This window comes from Fusarium redolens, assembly GCF_020744475.1.
Source record: "Fusarium redolens strain MPI-CAGE-AT-0023 chromosome Unknown BKA55scaffold_22, whole genome shotgun sequence".
Classification (NCBI taxonomy): domain Eukaryota; kingdom Fungi; phylum Ascomycota; class Sordariomycetes; order Hypocreales; family Nectriaceae; genus Fusarium; species Fusarium redolens.
The window spans coordinates 541,401-560,526 of record NW_025763685.1 but is presented as its reverse complement, the minus strand read 5'-3'; the positions used below and the strand labels follow the sequence as shown (position 1 = coordinate 560,526).

Here is a 19,126-nt window from a genome sequence, read left to right as displayed (position 1 = left end):
GGTTGGGTAAGAGAAAACAGGGAAAGATTAGAAAGAGAAGTAGAAAATGACGTGTAAAAGAGCGCCTAAGGAATCTAAGAAAGCCTTGAGAATGGAACACAAACAGGCTACTGCGGGGGCGGTGAATCAAAGCTGCATGTACAGCCGCAGCTGAAAAGTACTGAAAAGTCCTAGAAAGGGCCACACGACATTATGAGGCGTTTCATGCACCTCTCAGTCCCTTGTAGCCCATTGTTGCTGCCCAATAGCCCAATGACAAGAAGCATGAAGGCGTCCTAAACAACTAGCGCTTAGCAGCCAACATAAATGCCCGAAGACCCCATAGTACCAATACAAGTCAACCAAGGATGGATGTCTCGGATACCCCATTGGCCGAGAAAAAGCCCAAAAAGAACTGAAAAGCCTTTGTCTAGACTCCCTAAGCCTTTAACCCATGCAGCCCAGGTGAGGCTGCCGAGCTAGTCTTGTGACTGGTCACCTGGCAAAGTCTTCCAAAAGCCTAAAAAGGTCTCCAAACTTGCAACCCTGCGACCGTCTCAAATATGTAACCCAGTGACATCTAGTACTGTGGTTTGGAAGGCTTCAAAAGGACTGTGAGGAATTATTGCTACAATCAGTCGCTTCATAGAGCAATTACGTCCATGCAACTAGGTTGAAAATGTCTCTTATTTGTTTATTATAATATTCCCTAAAAGTCTTCACAGGGACTGAAAAGTCCTGCTTGTCTACCTGGCCATTATTATAAATATGCGTTCTAACGTGGCATTATCATAATATTCAATGCTATTAAACATCAGAGGACTTCAGAGCGGCACAAACCCACCAATTTTAATACAATAAATTTTAGATCACTATCTACAAATTGATATGGTATGACCAATATCCAAATTTTCATAATTATGGAAATTCATCTGATTTTGACAGTCTAATACGTTCGTCACTGTACCGCGTCCAAAAGGCAAGACGGCAACCTCCCAAGTTCAACATGATCGTCATGAGAAATATACAATGAATGAATGGCTGTCCGAGTCCGTGGATGATCAGCCATACAATGCAATTGCAGCTGTCAAATTGGAACAAAGCGTCAACAAATGTCAAACCACGAAATCAGACCCTCTCTCTGAAACACTCGCAAATGATGAGAAGTAGTTGCGATTTTGAGTGTGCTTAGCTAGCGTCGTTGTGCAAGGGGTTGTACAAGGGCCAGGGATCATGTACCTGTACAGGCTTATGCAGGGTGGGTGTGAAGGTGGCCGCCAAGGCAGAGTCGTTGGCCAAGTATCGATTATTGGCTATAAATAACATTCGATTCTTCCAACATACATCGATCATTCTGATTCTTAATACTTTCTCTTGCTTTTGTTCACTACAGTAGCCTGTCACCACATCTGAGCATGAACCAAATGGATTCTGGTGAAGAGCCATTCAATTGGACGTTGTCCCTACCACCCCAGCCGGTCAATCCAACGCACCTCAAAGGGGCTGGCGAAGTCTGTGAAACAAAACGCTTTGACTCATTTTATAACGCCAATGGAGACCGTGTCATTTTGCCCGCCGGCAAGAAGTACATCTCGAAGACAGCGCGAGCCAATCAAAGTGCTCTGACAGTCACAAACTACTGGGACGAAGACCAGGATCTCGAGAAGACTGTGCTTGAGATCAAATCTCCATACATGAAAGAGGCCCTGAAGAAGGTTGTTCCCGAATACGCCACTTTCAACATCGATGTCAAGAACATCAGCATCACTGGCGAACCACGTTGTCTGTTCCACTATCGCGATGAGCTTATGGGTTATGGGAGGTCTATGTTGGAAATTCACAACCTTGAGGCCGCGCAACACATTCAGCATCTCATCTCCTATATGTGGGAGGTCTTCGCAGTAGAGATAGTCTCTTTCAACGCTTTGGACTGGCTCGCAGACTTTGAACCGGCCCTGGAGCACAAGTACTTGTGGATGATTTTCAAGCCTGGGGATGTCGTTTATGTTCGAGATTCTGTACCAAAGGCCTTCAGATTTAACCGAATCACGAAATCAACATACTTCTGGAACTTGCATGGGTTTGTTATCGATTATAACGGTAAGCAATTTGGCTCTTCTCTTATGTGCGAAAACATCGAATATTACGAAGGTTTGAAGCCACTTAAGGAGCTCCGCGTTATTACCTTTAATCGTTTGTCAGAGGAAGAGAGGCGAAGTGGGAGAGAGAAGCTCATAGCCCGCGGCCGCAAGTTTGTGAGCATTTATGGGAAACGTTATCTTTGGTACAAAGAAAGTCCTAGCAAATCCTCAGGCTCGGTAATTAGATTCTGAAACCCAGTCCAAATTCATACTGATAGTAGCAGATCAAATCTCGCATTATGGCTGATTTCGAAGGGTACTGTGACATGGGTCCGGGCTACCGGTATAGTCTTAAAACTGATGAGAAGAAGTATACGCCCGAGCATGCTCAAGAAAATCTGACAGAAGAGGACTTAATGATTTGTCAGAACCGCGTTGCCGGATATTCGTTCAGGGAGAACACGTGGGGAAAATTTGACATTGATGCTATCAGTGAAATCACTTACGATTCAGAAGCTTTTAACTATCTCATTCTTCCAGCCGGTCAGAAACAACAGCTCCTCTCTCTTGTTGGTGTGCATGAGGACGATGGCTTCTCCTTCGACGACCTTATCAAAGGAAAGGGAAAGGGAATGACCTTCCTACTGTATGGAGAACCTGGCCTCGGAAAAACATTGACAGCCGGTATGGTATATTCACTCAGTGAATCTCAAACTAACAAATGGTTTAGAAAGTGTTGCGGACTACTGCCAAAAGCCTCTTCTTCGAATCGATGCTGGAACACTTGGAACATCTCCGCATTCAGTGGAGAAAGGACTTAAGGAAGCATTCGGCCTTGCTGAAAGATGGCAGGCACTGCTTCTCCTTGATGAAGCTGATGTATATCTGGAGCAGAGAAGGTCGAGAAACCTAACCCACAATGGGATTGTCTCTGGTAAGACTGTACCTTCACACCTACAATTATCCTTACTAACAGAAGTTAAGTCTTTCTTCGAATGCTCGAGTATTACCATGGCATCCTTTTCTTAACCACGAATCGAATCAGTGCATTCGATACCGCTTTCATATCCCGCATCCATCTTGCAATCTACTATCCGCCCCTTGACCGCTCGAGTCGATGTTCACTACTGTACACGTTTCTAAAGCAAATCTCCGAAGGAAGCGCAGAAGCTTTGAGCATTGATGGCAGCCTCAAAAAAATCGCAAAAGAAAAGCTGAATGGCCGACAGATCAAGAATATTGTACGTACGGCGTGTGCATTGGCACAAAGCGACAGCGCCGCGGGCGGTAACATCCACAGACGCCATTTGGAGACGGCCTTGAGACCTATGAAGCAGTTTGCTCGAACCATGGAGCGGGTTAGGCTAAGTGAAGAGAGAAAGGTTTCAAACACAAAGGAAGAATTAGAAGAAGACGCGCAAGAAGATCAGGCAAACTCTGATGAGAAAGAGAGTAATGATGGGGATGACGAGGATGAAGACGAGGATGACTTGGAAGACGAAGAGGACAGTGTGGGAAGCGAAGAATCGGAAGTTGAAATTGACTTGACAGGCGAACAGATTGAGGAGTCTGAGCTGGATATGGAGAGTGAGATTGACGATGAAGGCAATAGCAACGGGGAGGTAGAATTTCAGCAGAACAAGCGTAGACGACTGATATGAATGGGAGGCTTTGTATTTCATCTTAGGTATTTTTTTAGAATCCCATTTACTTCTTCTGCCACCACTCAACAGCAGACATGAGGCCGGTAGTTATTCGAGCTCAAGATGAAGCTCAGTGCCAAATACATAAGGACAGTCTCTTCCGCAGATGACTCCCGATTCAAAAAAGCAAGTGGGATACTGGACTTATCCATCAGCAGTATTTGAATGACAGAACTCGTTAGAATATAACCAGAACACTCATGAATGTCATCAAACTCAGCATCGGATACACGTTAGGGACAAATTGACTACTACTACTGGACGTCTCAGTGGACGTTTGCGCTGCTGGTATTGTTACTGTGGCACGCGTTTCAGCAGATAACGTCGGAAGATCCTCCATTTCAGTCTGTGTAGGTATGTCAACTTCTGACTGCAAGAAAGCTTAGTATTTACAAATAGTTAATGTGGCGTACATGCTTCACTTACATGCTCCTTTCCAATGACTGACTTAAAGTTGTCACAAGTCTGGTTAAGCCCGTGGAAGGACTGGGGGATCGTAGACTAGATGCGGGGAGGAGAATCAGACGTTTTATTTATGCCTGGACCTACGCATTCTCGAAGAGTGGACATCATATGGCCTAACTTAGTCACCCGATCCTCTCTTTTCCCTTTCTCAGTCCTCTTGGATCATCAAAATAGGCTACCCCGCTTATTGATGAGCGGGGTGGTTTAAAGAGACTGCGTCAGGTACATCGTCACCGCTCAAGAAAGAAAGAACATCTCCGCGGAATCCTCCCCCAACTAGCTGGCTTTGCCAGAAAACTACATCAAGTCTAGAAATACCACAGTCATTCATCAGTAGCCAGGAATAGCTGAGACCATACTCAATCCTAACAAATCACCATTTCACGTAATTATGCGGAAACATCATTATCGGGATGGAAATTGTTAGGAATTAGAATAAGAGTTGAATCAGCCCACTGGAAGAAACAGTTATAATCGCCTGCGATTATTTAATAAGAGTATGGGAAAATGTTTTCCGAGGCTCCCATAAACAAAATTGCATCAAGTTGTGCTCAGGAAGATGTGTTGGTTATACTTGTCGATATTGATAAGTGGCCTAGTAGTCAATACGGTACTGGTAGTGCCACTTCCACAATCAAGGAACCTGCTTCTGCTGCTGGCGGTACTTTCATCGTCCGTTCTGCACGGGATTTTCCTTTCCACCCGAACAATCAAGTTGTCCAATCCTGATCCGCACCAACCGGATGATTAACCCAGATTATTAAAGATACATTGATCCTTCCCGTATCTGGGATGGTGGCGGCTCAAGCCTGGGGGACTGGCAGGTAGAGCTCCAAAAACTCCCGTTCTCCCCAGAAATACACATAACCCCATGGGGAGCGTGCTTTGTCACAGCCAAAGGTATACCCTTATATAGATGAATATAGTTACTTGATTAAGGATAGGGGATCCTATTATATACCCCTTATAAAGGCAGGTACTTTGTAGTAATTCTCTAATTTATTAGAACTTATATATTAATTCTAGTTCTAATAATTAGGATTAAAGAAGGCCTACCCTTTAAAAGGTAATTATAAGAATATAATATCTTTTCTTTTATAGCTACATAAGCGCGGCAATCAGGTTCAGTAAAACGTCAAGCACTTGTATCCAAGCTTGTACGGTGTTCCTGTTGCCTCTATTCAAGAGAATATAGGAAAGGGAACTGACGCGTTGTAACAGGAAGCATCGAGATAATCACCAGTAATGTTTCGAGCTGGAGAACCACGCGCTCCAAACTCAATAATAGAGCCATTATTCTTGCCCTGGTGTTGGAAAACAGGCCAGCCCACGGAGTTCGTCACATTGGCACCCTCTTTGAGGAAAGCGACAAAGTAGTCTTGCATGGCGGCAGATGTGTCGATTTCAGCTTGGGGAATATCACCAACCATCTTGACGTATGTGCCAAAGATCATAAGTAAATCCGTCCAGTGATAGGCACCCAACCACGGCTGAGGGCTAATGTTGGAATAGTTACCTGACGTTGAGTTTAGTGGACGAGAACAGAACCACATTGGTAGGGGTATGATGGGCACATACCAACATAGAAGTAGCGGAAGCTCTCCAGGCCAATGGACTCACGCAACTTGGTATCACTTAATGCAAAGCAGTCAAAGTAGCGAGCAACCTCAGCAGTTTGAGTCAAGTTGGGCGAAGGCTGCAACTCGGTTGATGTTGTGGAACGGATGGCAGGTCCTCGTGCCACGAGATGCTTCGCATACCGGTCAGACTTGTTGGCAAAGATGTATTTCTCATCGGCTAATGAAACAGGTCCGGTCAATACAAACACATTTCGAAAGAGTTGCGTGGGGGTAGGTACATACGAATATAGTTGTCGAACGCAATGCTCGGCTTCTTATCATATCTGTTGATGAACTCCTCGATCTGCACCCAGGAAACTTGGCGCATGCATTCAAGCTCAGCTTTATAATCGTCGCCGTAGTCGCAGCCAAGGCTTTTGGCCACAACGTCGAAGTCGGCGTAAGGGTCTTGAACTTCAGTGGTGTTGATGATGTAGTCTGGGCCGTTGGAAAGGAGACCAAATTTGGTGGCGAGAGGCTTTTCCCAGAAAGCCGTGGTATACATGTCTACCAACCTAGCACCTTGGGACTCTCCCCACAACTATACACGTCAATACCAAACCCGCTAGAGTGGTGGAGTTTGCGCGAAGAACTTACAAGTATGTTGTCTCTGTCGCCTCCGAACTGCTGAATATTTTCATGGACCCACTCAACAGCGGCTCTTACGTCGAGCAGCGTGAGTGACGTCTCCCGCACGGCGCGAGACTTGGGGTCTGGGGTTTTAAAGTAACACGTCAGCTACAAGATCAACGACTAGATCCTAGGTTTGCAGAGTGGGGTTGATTTACTTCCAAAGATGTTGACTCGGTAGTTGATGGTGACAACAATATGCTCCTGGGAACGTGACACCCACTGCTCCGGTAACTGAGATGGGACGGTGATGCCTCCAATGAGGCCGCCGCCACCTGTGACGAAGAGCGCGACGGGCAGCTGCGACGATTTATTTGCGTATGAAGGAGTCCACACAGCGAGGGAGAGGCAGTCCTCGTCCGAGGACCAGGCTACAGCGCCCTGATCACGTCGCTCACCTAGACTGAGCAATGGGTTAGGTGGCGCATATTTGTTCCAGAAAACATGTGATGAGGAAACATATTGCGGACAAGCTACAGATATACCAGAATAGTAATGTCAGCGATAGCAAGATACAGTATAATACTCGAGGCAACATGCAACGTACCGGGACCGAAGCGGGTGGAATCGTATACCTTGGAGGAATGGGATAATTTCTTGGGTGGTTCCCAACGGAGATGACCCACCGGCGGCTGCCAAAGAGGATCGAATAAGCCAACTGCAAGCAAAATATCGGGACACTAGGCCTCGCTGAAAACCCAGGTGAAAGGTTTGACGTACCTGTGCAAAAGGAATGCGCAAGAACTGGCGCACGTTAGGATAGGTATCATTGTACATGCCAATAAAGGTTCCAGAGTTTGTTTCCACGGTCAGATTAGCCCAACCATGGTGCAAAGTCCGCGGTGCCTGATGAGTTAAATCGGCGAGATAAGGATCGAATTGCTTTGTTTGTGTAGTGGCTAATAGCCCCAACACGGCAAACAAAGTGCCCGTTTTCATGATGAAGGAGTGAAACACAAGGTTTATGGTACTGAGTCACGTAATGAAAGAGCCAATCAAGTAGGAATCTCTGAACCGTTTTTGTTCTATTCAAGTAACTATTGGAAAAAATGAGGTCTTTATACTCTAGTCTTTCTACTTTCCTCGGTGCTGTAGCAGCTCTCATCAATGCGGCCACTGTCATATGATGTTGCGAGAGAGTTTCCGGACCGATTATTTTAGTATAAAAGTCCCCAGGAAATAGGTGACCCGTACGTGCGGAAGCTGCGGGCGAAGTTGTCCACACTTTTGGTTGGGGTGTGGAGGACAAGCTTGAACTTGACAGCCCCCTCAGATACAGGTCGCACGGGGTCTGCAATGTTGACGGGGGTATGCTGTACGTGATCACCCACAATTCGCTCATGTCCACCCCCAGAGTCGGTAAGCTTTACTGACCTCCCATAAGTGGGGAGAGACAATCAAGATTGAGATTTCCTTTCCAGTGTGACAAACACTACCTGCGGAATCGCGGGAATGTTAATTCCTGACCCTTGCAGCCTGTATTTCTAGCCACCCACCCACGCCACTCTAAACGGTGCAACTTTTAACTCTGTACACTCCACTTCTCCCAACCGGCCGGACCCCTTACTATGATGAGATACGCTCAAGACAAGTTTTCCTCTTGAGCAATGCTATAGCTCACTTCTTCTTCATCACAAAGTCGCCAGGGAATTCGCTCACGAATCTGTATCAAGAACGTACTTCATGATAACCTACTACTCTTCTAGAACATCTCTCCCTTTATCGAGCTGCGAATCTGCGTTCCTCCTTCCTTGAAAGACGAGTTGCTTTCCATGATAAGAGCCAGGGGGTTACGATAATTCCTCCCTGCGTTCAATGTCATACGTCGGACCAACCCAGCCTTGCTAAACTTCCCCGCAACAACTAGTCAGGGATTAAGAACCACCTCTTCGGTCCGAATTTTATGGGCTAGTCTTCATGCACCTGGGGCAAACCATTGTGCTCCGGGGTGGGAGGAAAACTTGGCCCACTGAGAACGGCCAACTTCAATACGAATCCAGCACACCTTATGTAACTCACATTATGCTTACTCAAATAACATTTCGGTTGGGGTTCTCAAAGGTAGCTTGTATGACTCATTTGTCTGTATTTCATATCAAGTTTTCTTTCACAAAGGCCGCGTAGCTTCATCGCGATATGGGCGACTGGGAGTGATACTAATAGTTTAGAGTCAGTTACGCCGATCGAGACCGCTCCTTATGAGGATCGATACTATCTAACCAACCTCTGAGTTAGTGACATGACTTGGGTGTAAGGCCTGTTTAGAACAGATTGTTCTCTTGCAAAAGTTTTCCACCCCCGGAGCGGCTATGACGGCTATAACGGCTACAGGTATGGGGGCCCCATGTCGGAACCCAGATTAATGCGCATGATCTGCACAGGTCCGTTAGCTTGTATAAGCACGGGGTCTAGACTTTGAGTCTGGGGTCTGGGTACGCGGGGCAGGGGTGTCATTGTGACGAACTGGATTTGGGGTTGAATGAGCTGAGAATGTAAATATGATTAGCCGTAGGCTCGTAGTCGAAATATCCATGAAATAGGTCACTCATTTTATCTATCGTTTTCATCAATATCTCATCGCGCATGAAGTCGATTAATGTCTTCAACCTTGGGGCTTTGTTGGTGTCGTCGGTGACTCCTTTAGCCATCTCATGCCCTACCGCTCATCATGCAGCCCCCATTGTCGACTTATCCAATGGCACTTACAGAGGCACCTACAATCAGCATTATCACCAAGACCTCTTCCTTGGCATGCCCTACGCCAAAGCCCCAGTCAATGACCTCCGGTTGTGTGTTCCACAGTCTCTGAATAGTACCTGGACAGGCATCCGGAACGCAACCAAGTACTCACCGTCGTGTATTGGTTACGGCAGTGACACTTGGGTCCTGGGCAATCATGTTTCTGAAGACTGCCTGAGTATCAACGTGGTTCGCCCAGCCGGTCTACCTGAAGGAGCCAAACTCCCCGTTGCTGTCTGGATCCATGGTGGCGGTTGGGTGAATGGCGGGAGTTCAGATCCCCGATACAATCTCTCGTTCATCGTGGAACAATCGGTTAGGAATGGCATGCCAATTATAGCCGCAAGCATGAATTATCGCCTTCACGCCTGGGGATTCCTTCATAGCGCCGAGCTTGCGGCTGAGGGATCAACCAACCTTGGCTACAGAGATCAACGGCTGGCCCTTCACTGGATCAAAGAAAATATTGCCAATTTTGGGGGAGATTCGGAACGCGTCACTTTATGGGGCGAGAGTGCAGGAGCATTCTCTGTCGGATCTCAACTGGTCGCATACGGAGGCCGGGACGACAAGCTCTTTAGTGCCGCCATCCTCCAAAGCGGATCACCCTTGGTCTTCGGACTCAAGCCCCAGACTGCAAGCACTTGGGAGCCGTATTGGAACAAGCTATTACATACTACGAACTGTTCAGTCGCAGAGCCGGTGGCATGCCTTAGAAAGATTCCCACCAACGAGCTCAGCGCGGTTCTCAATAGCTCATTTGCTTCACCGCCCAGTTGGGGTCAAGTAGTAGATGGGGACTTCATCCCTGCAAGCGGGAGGGCCCTGTTGAAGAAGGGAAAGTTCGCCAAGGTGCCTCTTCTTACGGGCACAAACTTCGATGAGGGCACCGAGTTTGTTTCTCAAGGGATTAACACAACGTCTCAGTTCGCTCAATATGTTAGATCTGTTGGCGTTGCCAAGCCAGCAGTCCACAGCATTGAGAAGCTGTATTCCAACAACCCTGCAGTTGGCATACCAGGCACACTCAAGGGTAGACCAGAAGGACATCTTACATACCTCGGACGGCAATACAAGCGTGCCGCTGCCTTCAGCGGAGATGTATTTCAGCACGCCGGTCGAAGACTCACGGCCCAGTCGTGGGCCAAACAGCAAATACCCGTGTGGAGCTACCACTGGAACGTCCTTGTCAAGAACGTGTCGCCAGCTAAAGGCGCAAGCCACTTCCAGGAAGTCGTATTCACTTTCAATAATGCTAACGGCCAAGGATACGACACAGTTGTCTCTAACAACCCATTGGCCGGAAAACCCGCTAGCCTGGTCAAGTTGGCAGACGTCATGTCAACAGCTTGGATTAGCTTTATTGTTAACCACAATCCGAATAGCTACGGTAAGAGTAACCTCGACGCTTGCATTTTCCGGCTTCTAACTGATTGTCCTTACGCATAGCTCAATCCCTCACTTGGCCACAGTATCGAGAACGGTCTGAGAAGAATCTGGTGTTTGATGTTAATGTGACAGGGTTAGCTTATAGCGAGCCTGATTCGTTCCGCCACAAACAGATTGCTTATATCATTGATAACCTATATTGAGCTAGCCCTGCTGTCTATTTTAGTAGGACCTAGCCGTGTTTTTATGTATTTAATATTGTTACATATCTGAAAATAAGATTAGGGCAGTCCAATTTTAATGACCAGCAGTTTTCATACACAGCCGAGGCATCGTACCCGATACCACATATCTCAATACCACTTCCAATATAGCATGTAAAAATCACTCGGGATATATTAAGCCTAAATTCTTTCCGTAAGCTGCAATACAATCAGAAACGTTAAACTGAAAATCATAAAAGCATCAAGTCATAATGGTCATAAAAAACCGTATTCTTTATTGTTATAGGAGGAATTAACTATCTTAAGGAAATAAGCAGCTTAGATAGCATGGCATGTAGCTGTAGAGAGTGATAATCGAACATTGACTCTAGTTAAGGTAGACTAGTCTATGTTGGCTAGAGGGACTACTGCCCGATACAATAAACACACCCCTCTCCAGCAGCCTATTTTCCTACCGATAGGCTCCATAATGGCTGGTTGCATCTGTATTCACTATGTAACTAGGCGCGCTGTGACTCCGACTTCTTTACCAGGAGGGGTCCACTTGAGCTCAGAGTTGGGAAAGGCGACGTTCACAAGGGGGAGAGGACCATGTAACTGGCAGCTCTGATACTCCGATGTCTTTGTTGGGAGCGGACCACTTGATCTCAGAACTAGGAATGGCGAGCTTCAAAGTGGGAAGAGTCTGGAACAAAGTAGCTAGATGCCGATATTAGTGCGTTGAAGATAACCAGGGGAAATGCAACGTACAGAAAACAGCTTCAAGCTCGGCTCGAGCGAGGGACTCTGCGATGCACCTATGATCACCCCATCCAAAGCCAATGGCCTCTTCAGACCCTCGCTTGCGGAACATGTCAAACACGTTCGGATCACGGAAGACATCGGGATCTCGGTTCGCTGCTTGATTTGAGGCGATGATACTTTCGCCTGCCTTTACCTCCTAAAGGATTGTCAGAGATCGCCCGGAGCAAAAGAATTGTACGAGGGTACGGGGATGACGAACTTGACCGCGGATCTTGATATCAACCTCAGCAACACGCCGGGTAGCAAACGAAGACGCGGTGTGGTACCGGCATAGCTCCTCGACGAACGGTTTCGACAGAGACGGATCCTCAATCAAGGCGTCGAGTTGGTCAGGGTGCTCCAGCAAAGTTATCACACCCTAAAACACGAGCATTAGTCTTCGCTGTAACACGTATTTAGAAGGTTTGAACATACCAAGGCGATCATGCTGGTCATGGTCAGATTCCCGGCGACTAGGAGAAGGAAGGAGAGTTGCACAACATCCTTCTTATCCAATTGACCATTTGCAAGCTCATTAGAGACTAACGAGCCTATCACGCCGTTACTTGGCCCTGGTAAATCGATCTTCTTGTCGACGAGTTTTGCGAAATAATCCAGAAGCTCACTATCAAGTCCGTTAAATTTCAATGCATAAACTACTGCTTCATGATGGCAGGAGCTTACGCGTTGGCATCTTGAGCCGCGCTCGCGGTAGCACTACCATTAGTACGAGTAGCATTACACTGGGTCAAGTAGTCGACGTCCTTGAGGGGAACACCAAGAATACCATAGATAATCTGTACTTGGAAAGTTTCTTCAGTAAGCCGACTTATAGAATTAGAGAAGGACCACACAGGCCCCGGTGAGACGCACGTGCGACGGAACGCGAAGGGCAAAGTGCTCAATGAGATCAATGCTGTTCTGTCCTTTTCGTGCATTGATGAATTCGTTCAGATAGTGCTGAACAATACCTCTGATCCACGGCTTGCGTCGCTCCACATACTCGGGTGCGAAGAACGCCGCTACCATTTGCCTGTGAGCAAGGTGAGCCTGGGCATTGCTACCACTTCACTAGACTAGATGGAAAAGTACCTCTGGTGCATATATTTTATAAGGCTACTTAAGGTTTATATAGCTATTATAAGTTTTATAATATTAAATTATTTATTATATTATATTTTTAAAAAATACCTTATAATAAAATATTTAAGATATACTAATTTTAAATTATAATATTTATAAGGTAAAATATAAAAATAAAAGGTATTACTTTAAAAAGACTTTTATTTAACTAAATACCTAAAGGTAAGAGGTATAATATAAAGCGCTTAAAAATAACTTAAAAAATAAAAAAATTTACCTTTACTTAGCTATATAAGGATTACCTGCCTTAAGAAAGGTTTAAAAAGCTATACCCTTTAATATAGTCTTTATTATAATATAGCACTTCTTTTTCTCCTTTTAATTATTTTATTAAAAAGTAAAATAATTAGTAAAGGCTTAAAACTATAAAAGGTATTACTTACCTTATTAAAGTCCTTTATAATATTAAGATAAGTTATATAAAAGTTAAAAAAATAAAAGGTATAAGAGAAGGCAGTAATAAAATTATAAAATAAAAGCTAAATTAGTAAAATAAACTATAAAATAAGGGTTTAAAGTATTTATAATTTCTTATAAAAGCCTTTAGTAATATATTACTTATAGTAATATATATTAAGATATTCTTAATACTTATTATTATTTTTACTAAAAGTAATACTATTTACTTAAGTAAGGCAAGATAGAACTCTCTTAATAGTATTACTATCCTTATTAATAAAATATAACCTAAAAGTAAGTAATAATATATATTTTAGTAATATTAATAATAGCTTAAATTTACTATAATTTATAAGTAATATAAAGAGCCTTTTTATTAAAGGCTTTATTATAATAATAATTATAATTAAGTTAGTAAAAGTAAAATATATATTTAAGCGATAAAATAACTTATATAAAATAATAAAAAAGAAAAATACTATAAAAAAACTTAAGCTAGTAATTTAATAACTTTAAGGAATTTAAAAAAGTTTTATTAAATATAATAAATAAAAATATAATAAAGAAAAAGTTAAATATAAATTAAAAAATATTACTTAAAAGTTAATAAAAAAGCTTAAATCTTAATAAAAAACTTAATAAAGAAAGTTATTATATAAAAAGAAATATTATATAATTAATAATTATTATAATACTTAAAAAGAAAAAGAAAAAAAAGAAAATCTTAATTAAAAAAGAATTAAATTTTATAAAATATATATTTAATAATAAATTATATTATTATATAATTAAATTATTATAATTTATTAATATTATTATTACTTAATAATATTATTATAAACTATTAATATAATATAAAACCTTAAAATAAAAATTTAATTAAAAAAAACTAATAATTAAATTAATAAAATATAAATTAATTAAAATTATAAAATTTTAAATAAAGTTACTTTTTTTAAAAAAGAAATATAAAATCCTAATTTATAAAGAAAAAAAACTAAATTAATAATAGCCTTAAAGTAATAAAATTTTATTACTTTAATAAGGTATATTAAACTGCTAGATATTAATTAATAAGGTATTTTAGTTAAAGGAGCTGCTTTTCTTAAAATAGAAGAGTTATATAATATTTTACCCCTCTTTTAGAGATTAGCTAGGCTGCATCAGAAAGGCCGAAGACAGACAGTTCAATCAATCAATCAACGGTTCAACATAAGTTTAGTTGCCTAAAGTCAAAGACCTGAAGTCATGACTGAATTTGGCATCGGCGGCGAAAAGAGGATCATATGAGTCATGAGACAGGCCACGTGACCAAATGAGCAAATCAGCTGTAACATCAGTGCACCATCAATATAAACAGGGGTAAAGAACCTTTACAATATAATGCTAAACTGCATAGTAGCTATAATTACTGCAGAAGGCTGGTATATAAAGTATTAAACCTATTCCTATTAACTTTAAAAGGTCGAAAATACAAGCTTAAGGCGGCATCACGATAATCTCCCGTTCCGGCTAGACGCGAAGATCTGTACCTCGGGGGGTCTTCATACTTTTTGCCCCCCACTGTAATTGTTAGAGGAACTAATTTAATTAATTGTGTAGTAGTCTTAGTGCTTAGCATAGACCAAACTATTGACTTATTTTCCGGTTTAGCGTCTGCCAAAATGCGAAAATCTCCCAAAGCGGTTAGAATCCAGACCACAGGAGATTATGGCATGTCACTGCCAAAGAATACAAAAGAAGCGACATACCCCTTGAACCTGACAGCAAGAAACTATTGTTACTTATCCCACGTTTGTTCCTATCTCTTTCTCTTTTCTACTATTTCAGCACCGTCGGGCTTGGCTTAATGGCTTTGACAAAGCAGATAGCCACGGCGGCAGTCTTAGCCTTGCTCTCGTTTCCAGGCATTAACGCGGGACTATGCAAGCCACAGTCCTCGACCACGCTTCTTACCACTACCGCCGCAACACAAACTTCAAGTTGGAGCTTCGTTAGAACTACCGTCATCTTGTCAACCACGTCAGGTACCCTCGAGTCTACTACAACAACCATGGCAGAGTTGACAAGCACCGAGATTGGAAGCATTTCTTCTGACTCGAGTGCTTCTGCCACCATCAGGGAAACAACTACAACCGGATCTACTGGAAGTAATACTGCCGAGTCCAGTACTTCTCCCACGAGCATCACCCCCCCGCCGCCAGTATGCGCGCCTCCAGGCGGCACCTGCACTATTGACAACTTCATTCAGGCGTGCTGCCACGCCCCTGACGGTTCTGTCGGCTGTTACTTCCCGACTGGTGACCCTCAAAATGGAGTTTGCTTTGTTTAGTGCTTTAGAGATCGGGAACTATTAGGGTTCCTACTTAAATATTCTAGTCAGGAATCGGGTCTATTTTCCTTGGAAGATGATCCCTAGTTTCAGGAGATGGTTATTTGAAGTTATAACTTTAATAAAGCTAGTCTAAGTGCAGGACTTAAAACCCTTGAGAAAGGCCTTTCTCCTTGGATTATTGCTTCCGATAACCAAGGAGTCCAATCCTGTGCCCATGATTTCTTGGTAATCTCATAGTTATGAAAGAATAAATAGAATCATAAGTTTATAACAAGATAAAGGCTTTTAAGGTAGAAGGGCTTAAAAGAGGTATAATCTTATATAAGCTACTCTTACATACTACTAAACGCAATATTACTCTCTGCTAAGGATAATGTCTTATTACCTATTTTTTTTTTTTTTTTTTTTTTTTTTAAGTTTATAAGTTAGCCTTAAAAGGTATATCTAAGCATCTCTAGAGTCTAATATTATTTAAATATTTATTGCCCCTATAGCTAGTAAAGCTTTATTAAGTCAAATCATTATAGTTAGCTGCCTTAATTGCAGCCTGAACCTAGCTGCATATATGCCAGCTGAAAAGCCCTGCTCATCAGCTGGCCCTAACCTTCTTCCTACAACCCACCTGAAAGGATACCACGCTTCAATCATCCATCACGCTTCCGCAGTAAGTCATCTGACCCGACTTCTGACCGCAACCGTTAACAGCATCACAGCTGCACCGTCACGATGCTCCGAAGAAGCCTGCAGCCACCCGATGAGGCCTTTCGTACCAAAATGCCTGACCTAATCCCTTATTTTATGGCAGCTCTTAAAGACTATAAATGTAAGGATAAGCTCTATGCTATAGTAATAGAGATTAGAAAGACTTAGGATAAGGAGGATAATATTACCCTTATTAGGTAAGCTGCTTTAGGCTATAAGGTCCTCTTGCTTATATATTATTATTATAAAGAGCTAATAATCTCTAAAGGCTACCTTAAGGAGGAGATTAAGCTGCTGCAGAAGCTAGAGCAATCCCTTATAGCAGGAAGGCCTATAGAGGCAAGCGATGAGGGATTTATTAAGGACCTTAGACTGGGGACTGTTAAGAACCCCTATAGATAGTGGCTTGATGACGTGAAGAAACAGTTAGTAGAGCTAATGAAGGCTGTGAAGCTAATCGATGGCTGGTGAAGACGGGGGGATGTTATACCGCGATATCTGGGATAGAAGCGGGGTAATCGCGGGGTTTGGAGGAAAAATGTATTGAGTTTTGTATAAGTTTAGGTTGCCTAAAGTTAAAGACCTGAAGTTATGAATTTGGCGTTAGCGGCGAAAAGAGGATTAAATAAGTCACGAGACAGGCTACGTAACCAAATAAGCAAATCAGCTGTAACATCGGTGCACCATTAATATAAACAGGGGGTCCTGTTGCCTATTAATATTAACCTAGCATAACTAGGCTTATTATAATAGGAAACCTAAATACTATAATAAATAACTCTATGTATTTTTTTATTTTTTTTTACTTAAACCCTATATTTCTTATTTTAATATTTATAAATATTATAACTATTAATTTATATATAACTTATAGTCCTAAACCTTATAATATTAATAAACTAAATTAACTTTAATACTTACTTTAATTCTTAACTTTAACTTAATTATAATATTAATATAATTAATAAGTATATAAGTTAAATAAGTATATAAGCTAAAAGTTATAATATATATTAATATAATAATATAATTTATAAATAAAAAATTAATTATTTCTTTTATAAAATATAATTATAAGGGAAATCCTTATAACTTTAAGTTTAAAATAAAATAAAATATTATTTAATTTTTTTTAAATTAAATAATTATTATATATTTAAGATAATATTATTTTATAATTAAATACTATTTTTTTTTAAATTATAAAAGATATTATATTTAACTTTATATATATTTATAATATATTAAAGACTTAGCTTTAAGATATTTTAAAAGGCCTAAAGGGGAAGAGTAATTCTAGCTTTATTTACAGATTATAATATATTTAGTAGTTAAGAAGTTTCTAATTAGATAGAAATGTTATAGGTTGAGGGATTTTTGACAAGCTCGCCTGTCTGAGCGGCTTGCTTATCCACTTCGTCCCGGATGGCAGCCAAGAGCAATGCCGGCATGGAGAATTTGAGAGGGTTCAGTAAAAGCCGTAACTCGTCGAGGTAATTGTACGCCCGTGTACGACACCAGCTGAGGGGTCGTACTAGATTAGCTTGTCTTTGTAGAGAATACCCAGAGACATAATGATCCAACTCAACGTTCGACAGCAGTGTTTCAGAATATTTTCGTCATTGGTAGAGAAATCAAGATTGTTGAGGTGACAGACACAAGACGTTATTTGTATGATAGTATACTAAGCTACACTAAGGAAACCATTGGTGCGCCCACTTTGGTAGTATAGCCAGTGTTGCTAAGAGACAATAATTTCCAAATATAAAGGCTCAATGGTCTAATTGTGCATTGAACAGGAGGGCTCTCAATTCTCCTCACTACTTCCATACATACTACAGCTGGGTGGTGTAGCACTGCATCGACTTGTAGCCCTTGCCCCAGTTACTATTTTAAGCATAATTAGTACTTATAAAACGGAAATAAATAAGACGTATAGAAGGGATAGTGGGATATCATTAATAACTGCTGAATCGGACTAGGGAATGTTACCTAACACAGGCGGAGCCTGATCCTGAAAGAGCAACTGTTCGGACGGAATTCCCCTTACAGCTGTCCTGCTCAAAGAGGTAGCAGGTGCAAGCAACGCTGTTACCACCACAGCTTGCAATATTTGCGCTGTTTGTGTTGCTGTAGCTATATCCGTAGCATTTGTTTGAGGTGCCGGGCCAGATCGATACAGCGTAGTCCTTACAGCCGCCATCCGTGTAATACTGGACTTTAAGATCGACAGCTCGGGCGTGGAGGTCTTTTGGTTGGTTGTCAATAACTGGTGTAGCCTGTACGACAGCGATAGAAAGGAGTGCGGTGTAAAGACCCTTCATGGTGACGATTGCACTATTATTGCGGTTTGTAATGATTAATAAGTTGATGCAGAGTTTAGAGGATGTGCTGTTAAGACAATGATAAACTTCGTTATGTGGCCTTTGACCACCTTTTATAAGAAAAAGCCCCTGGCTGTTACTTATAGCATGTCAAGTGCCCTTACTTATTTTGCTGATTTTCTCGTATAGGAAGATTTTCTTTAAGTCCTTAGAATACTAAACCAGATTTTATTGGTGTTGAGTATTAGTTGCAACCGGGATATTATCTGTCAGCATGCATTGACAAGGTTAGTAATGCATTAGGTATGGATGACTAACCTCGGCAATACATGCTTACACACTTTAGAAGGCCTATCAGCATTACTCTACGAATGCCTTATACTATTTAGTCCAGAGAGCTTCCATTTCCAGCAAGTTCTTGATCCACAAATTGCTAGCCACCCGACTCTCAAGACGTCAAACTTGAAACGTTGCGGTGTGACTTTCAAGACAAAGGGCCGCATAATAGCCGCGCTTAAAATCCTTAGTCGGAAACAACAGGGTTTTAACCTCGTATCTCAAATACATAAAATCCGTGCCGAACTTCCGTTTACCTCAGATAGAGTGCTGCT

At 42.1% G+C, this 19,126-nt stretch overlaps 7 protein-coding genes across 7 annotated transcripts; 4 read left to right on the top strand and 3 right to left on the bottom strand.

Annotated features, from left to right (window-relative positions):
* Positions 1–673: 673 nt before the first annotated feature.
* Positions 674–1,327, top strand: BKA55DRAFT_583107 (uncharacterized protein). Its single transcript, XM_046194173.1, has 2 exons — positions 674–870; positions 925–1,327. The coding sequence occupies exons 1-2, from the start codon at positions 868–870 to the stop codon at positions 1,147–1,149; spliced, it is 228 nt and encodes a 75-aa protein (XP_046043241.1). The 5' UTR covers positions 674–867; the 3' UTR covers positions 1,150–1,327.
* Positions 1,328–1,403: 76 nt separating this feature from the next.
* BKA55DRAFT_525543 (P-loop containing nucleoside triphosphate hydrolase protein) lies at positions 1,404–3,721 on the top strand (the record flags this gene model as incomplete). The annotated part of the gene is made up of 4 exons (XM_046188765.1): positions 1,404–2,297; positions 2,342–2,744; positions 2,791–2,994; positions 3,045–3,721. 4 exons carry the CDS (start codon positions 1,404–1,406, stop codon positions 3,719–3,721), a joined length of 2,178 nt encoding a protein of 725 aa, XP_046043240.1.
* A 1,688-nt stretch (positions 3,722–5,409) lies between these two features.
* On the bottom strand, positions 5,410–7,416 carry BKA55DRAFT_525475 (Alpha/Beta hydrolase protein; the record flags this gene model as incomplete). Its single annotated transcript, XM_046188760.1, has 7 exons — positions 5,410–5,744; positions 5,807–6,025; positions 6,091–6,388; positions 6,445–6,560; positions 6,636–6,950; positions 7,025–7,109; positions 7,198–7,416. 7 exons carry the CDS (start codon positions 7,414–7,416, stop codon positions 5,410–5,412), a joined length of 1,587 nt encoding a protein of 528 aa, XP_046043239.1.
* A 1,644-nt stretch (positions 7,417–9,060) lies between these two features.
* Positions 9,061–10,808, top strand: BKA55DRAFT_525957 (Alpha/Beta hydrolase protein; the record flags this gene model as incomplete). The annotated part of the gene is made up of 2 exons (XM_046188792.1): positions 9,061–10,612; positions 10,666–10,808. The coding sequence occupies 2 exons, from the start codon at positions 9,061–9,063 to the stop codon at positions 10,806–10,808; spliced, it is 1,695 nt and encodes a 564-aa protein (XP_046043238.1).
* Positions 10,809–11,379: 571 nt separating this feature from the next.
* On the bottom strand, positions 11,380–12,641 carry BKA55DRAFT_545294 (cytochrome P450; the record flags this gene model as incomplete). The annotated part of the gene is made up of 6 exons (XM_046190799.1): positions 11,380–11,528; positions 11,580–11,769; positions 11,833–11,991; positions 12,048–12,237; positions 12,297–12,409; positions 12,486–12,641. 6 exons carry the CDS (start codon positions 12,639–12,641, stop codon positions 11,380–11,382), a joined length of 957 nt encoding a protein of 318 aa, XP_046043237.1.
* Positions 12,642–14,933: 2,292 nt separating this feature from the next.
* BKA55DRAFT_583104 (uncharacterized protein) lies at positions 14,934–15,817 on the top strand. The gene has a single exon (XM_046194172.1). The coding sequence runs from the start codon at positions 15,004–15,006 to the stop codon at positions 15,484–15,486; it is 483 nt and encodes a 160-aa protein (XP_046043236.1). The 5' UTR covers positions 14,934–15,003; the 3' UTR covers positions 15,487–15,817.
* Positions 15,818–17,855: 2,038 nt separating this feature from the next.
* On the bottom strand, positions 17,856–18,747 carry BKA55DRAFT_743282 (uncharacterized protein). The gene is made up of 2 exons (XM_046201544.1): positions 18,184–18,747; positions 17,856–18,078 (listed from the first exon to the last, which is right to left on the bottom strand). Exons 1-2 carry the CDS (start codon positions 18,513–18,515, stop codon positions 18,027–18,029), a joined length of 384 nt encoding a protein of 127 aa, XP_046043235.1. The 5' UTR covers positions 18,516–18,747; the 3' UTR covers positions 17,856–18,026.
* Positions 18,748–19,126: the final 379 nt, after the last annotated feature.

Coding starts and splice junctions, on each gene's coding strand:
- BKA55DRAFT_743282 (XM_046201544.1), bottom strand. CDS start 18,515: ATGAAGGGTCTTTACACCGCACTCCTTTCTATCGCTGTCGTACAGGCT. Junction 18,079..18,183: donor TCAGGCTCCGCCTGTGTTAG/GTAACATTCCCT, acceptor TGCTTAAAATAG/TAACTGGGGCAAGGGCTACA.
- BKA55DRAFT_583104 (XM_046194172.1), top strand. CDS start 15,004: ATGGCTTTGACAAAGCAGATAGCCACGGCGGCAGTCTTAGCCTTGCTC.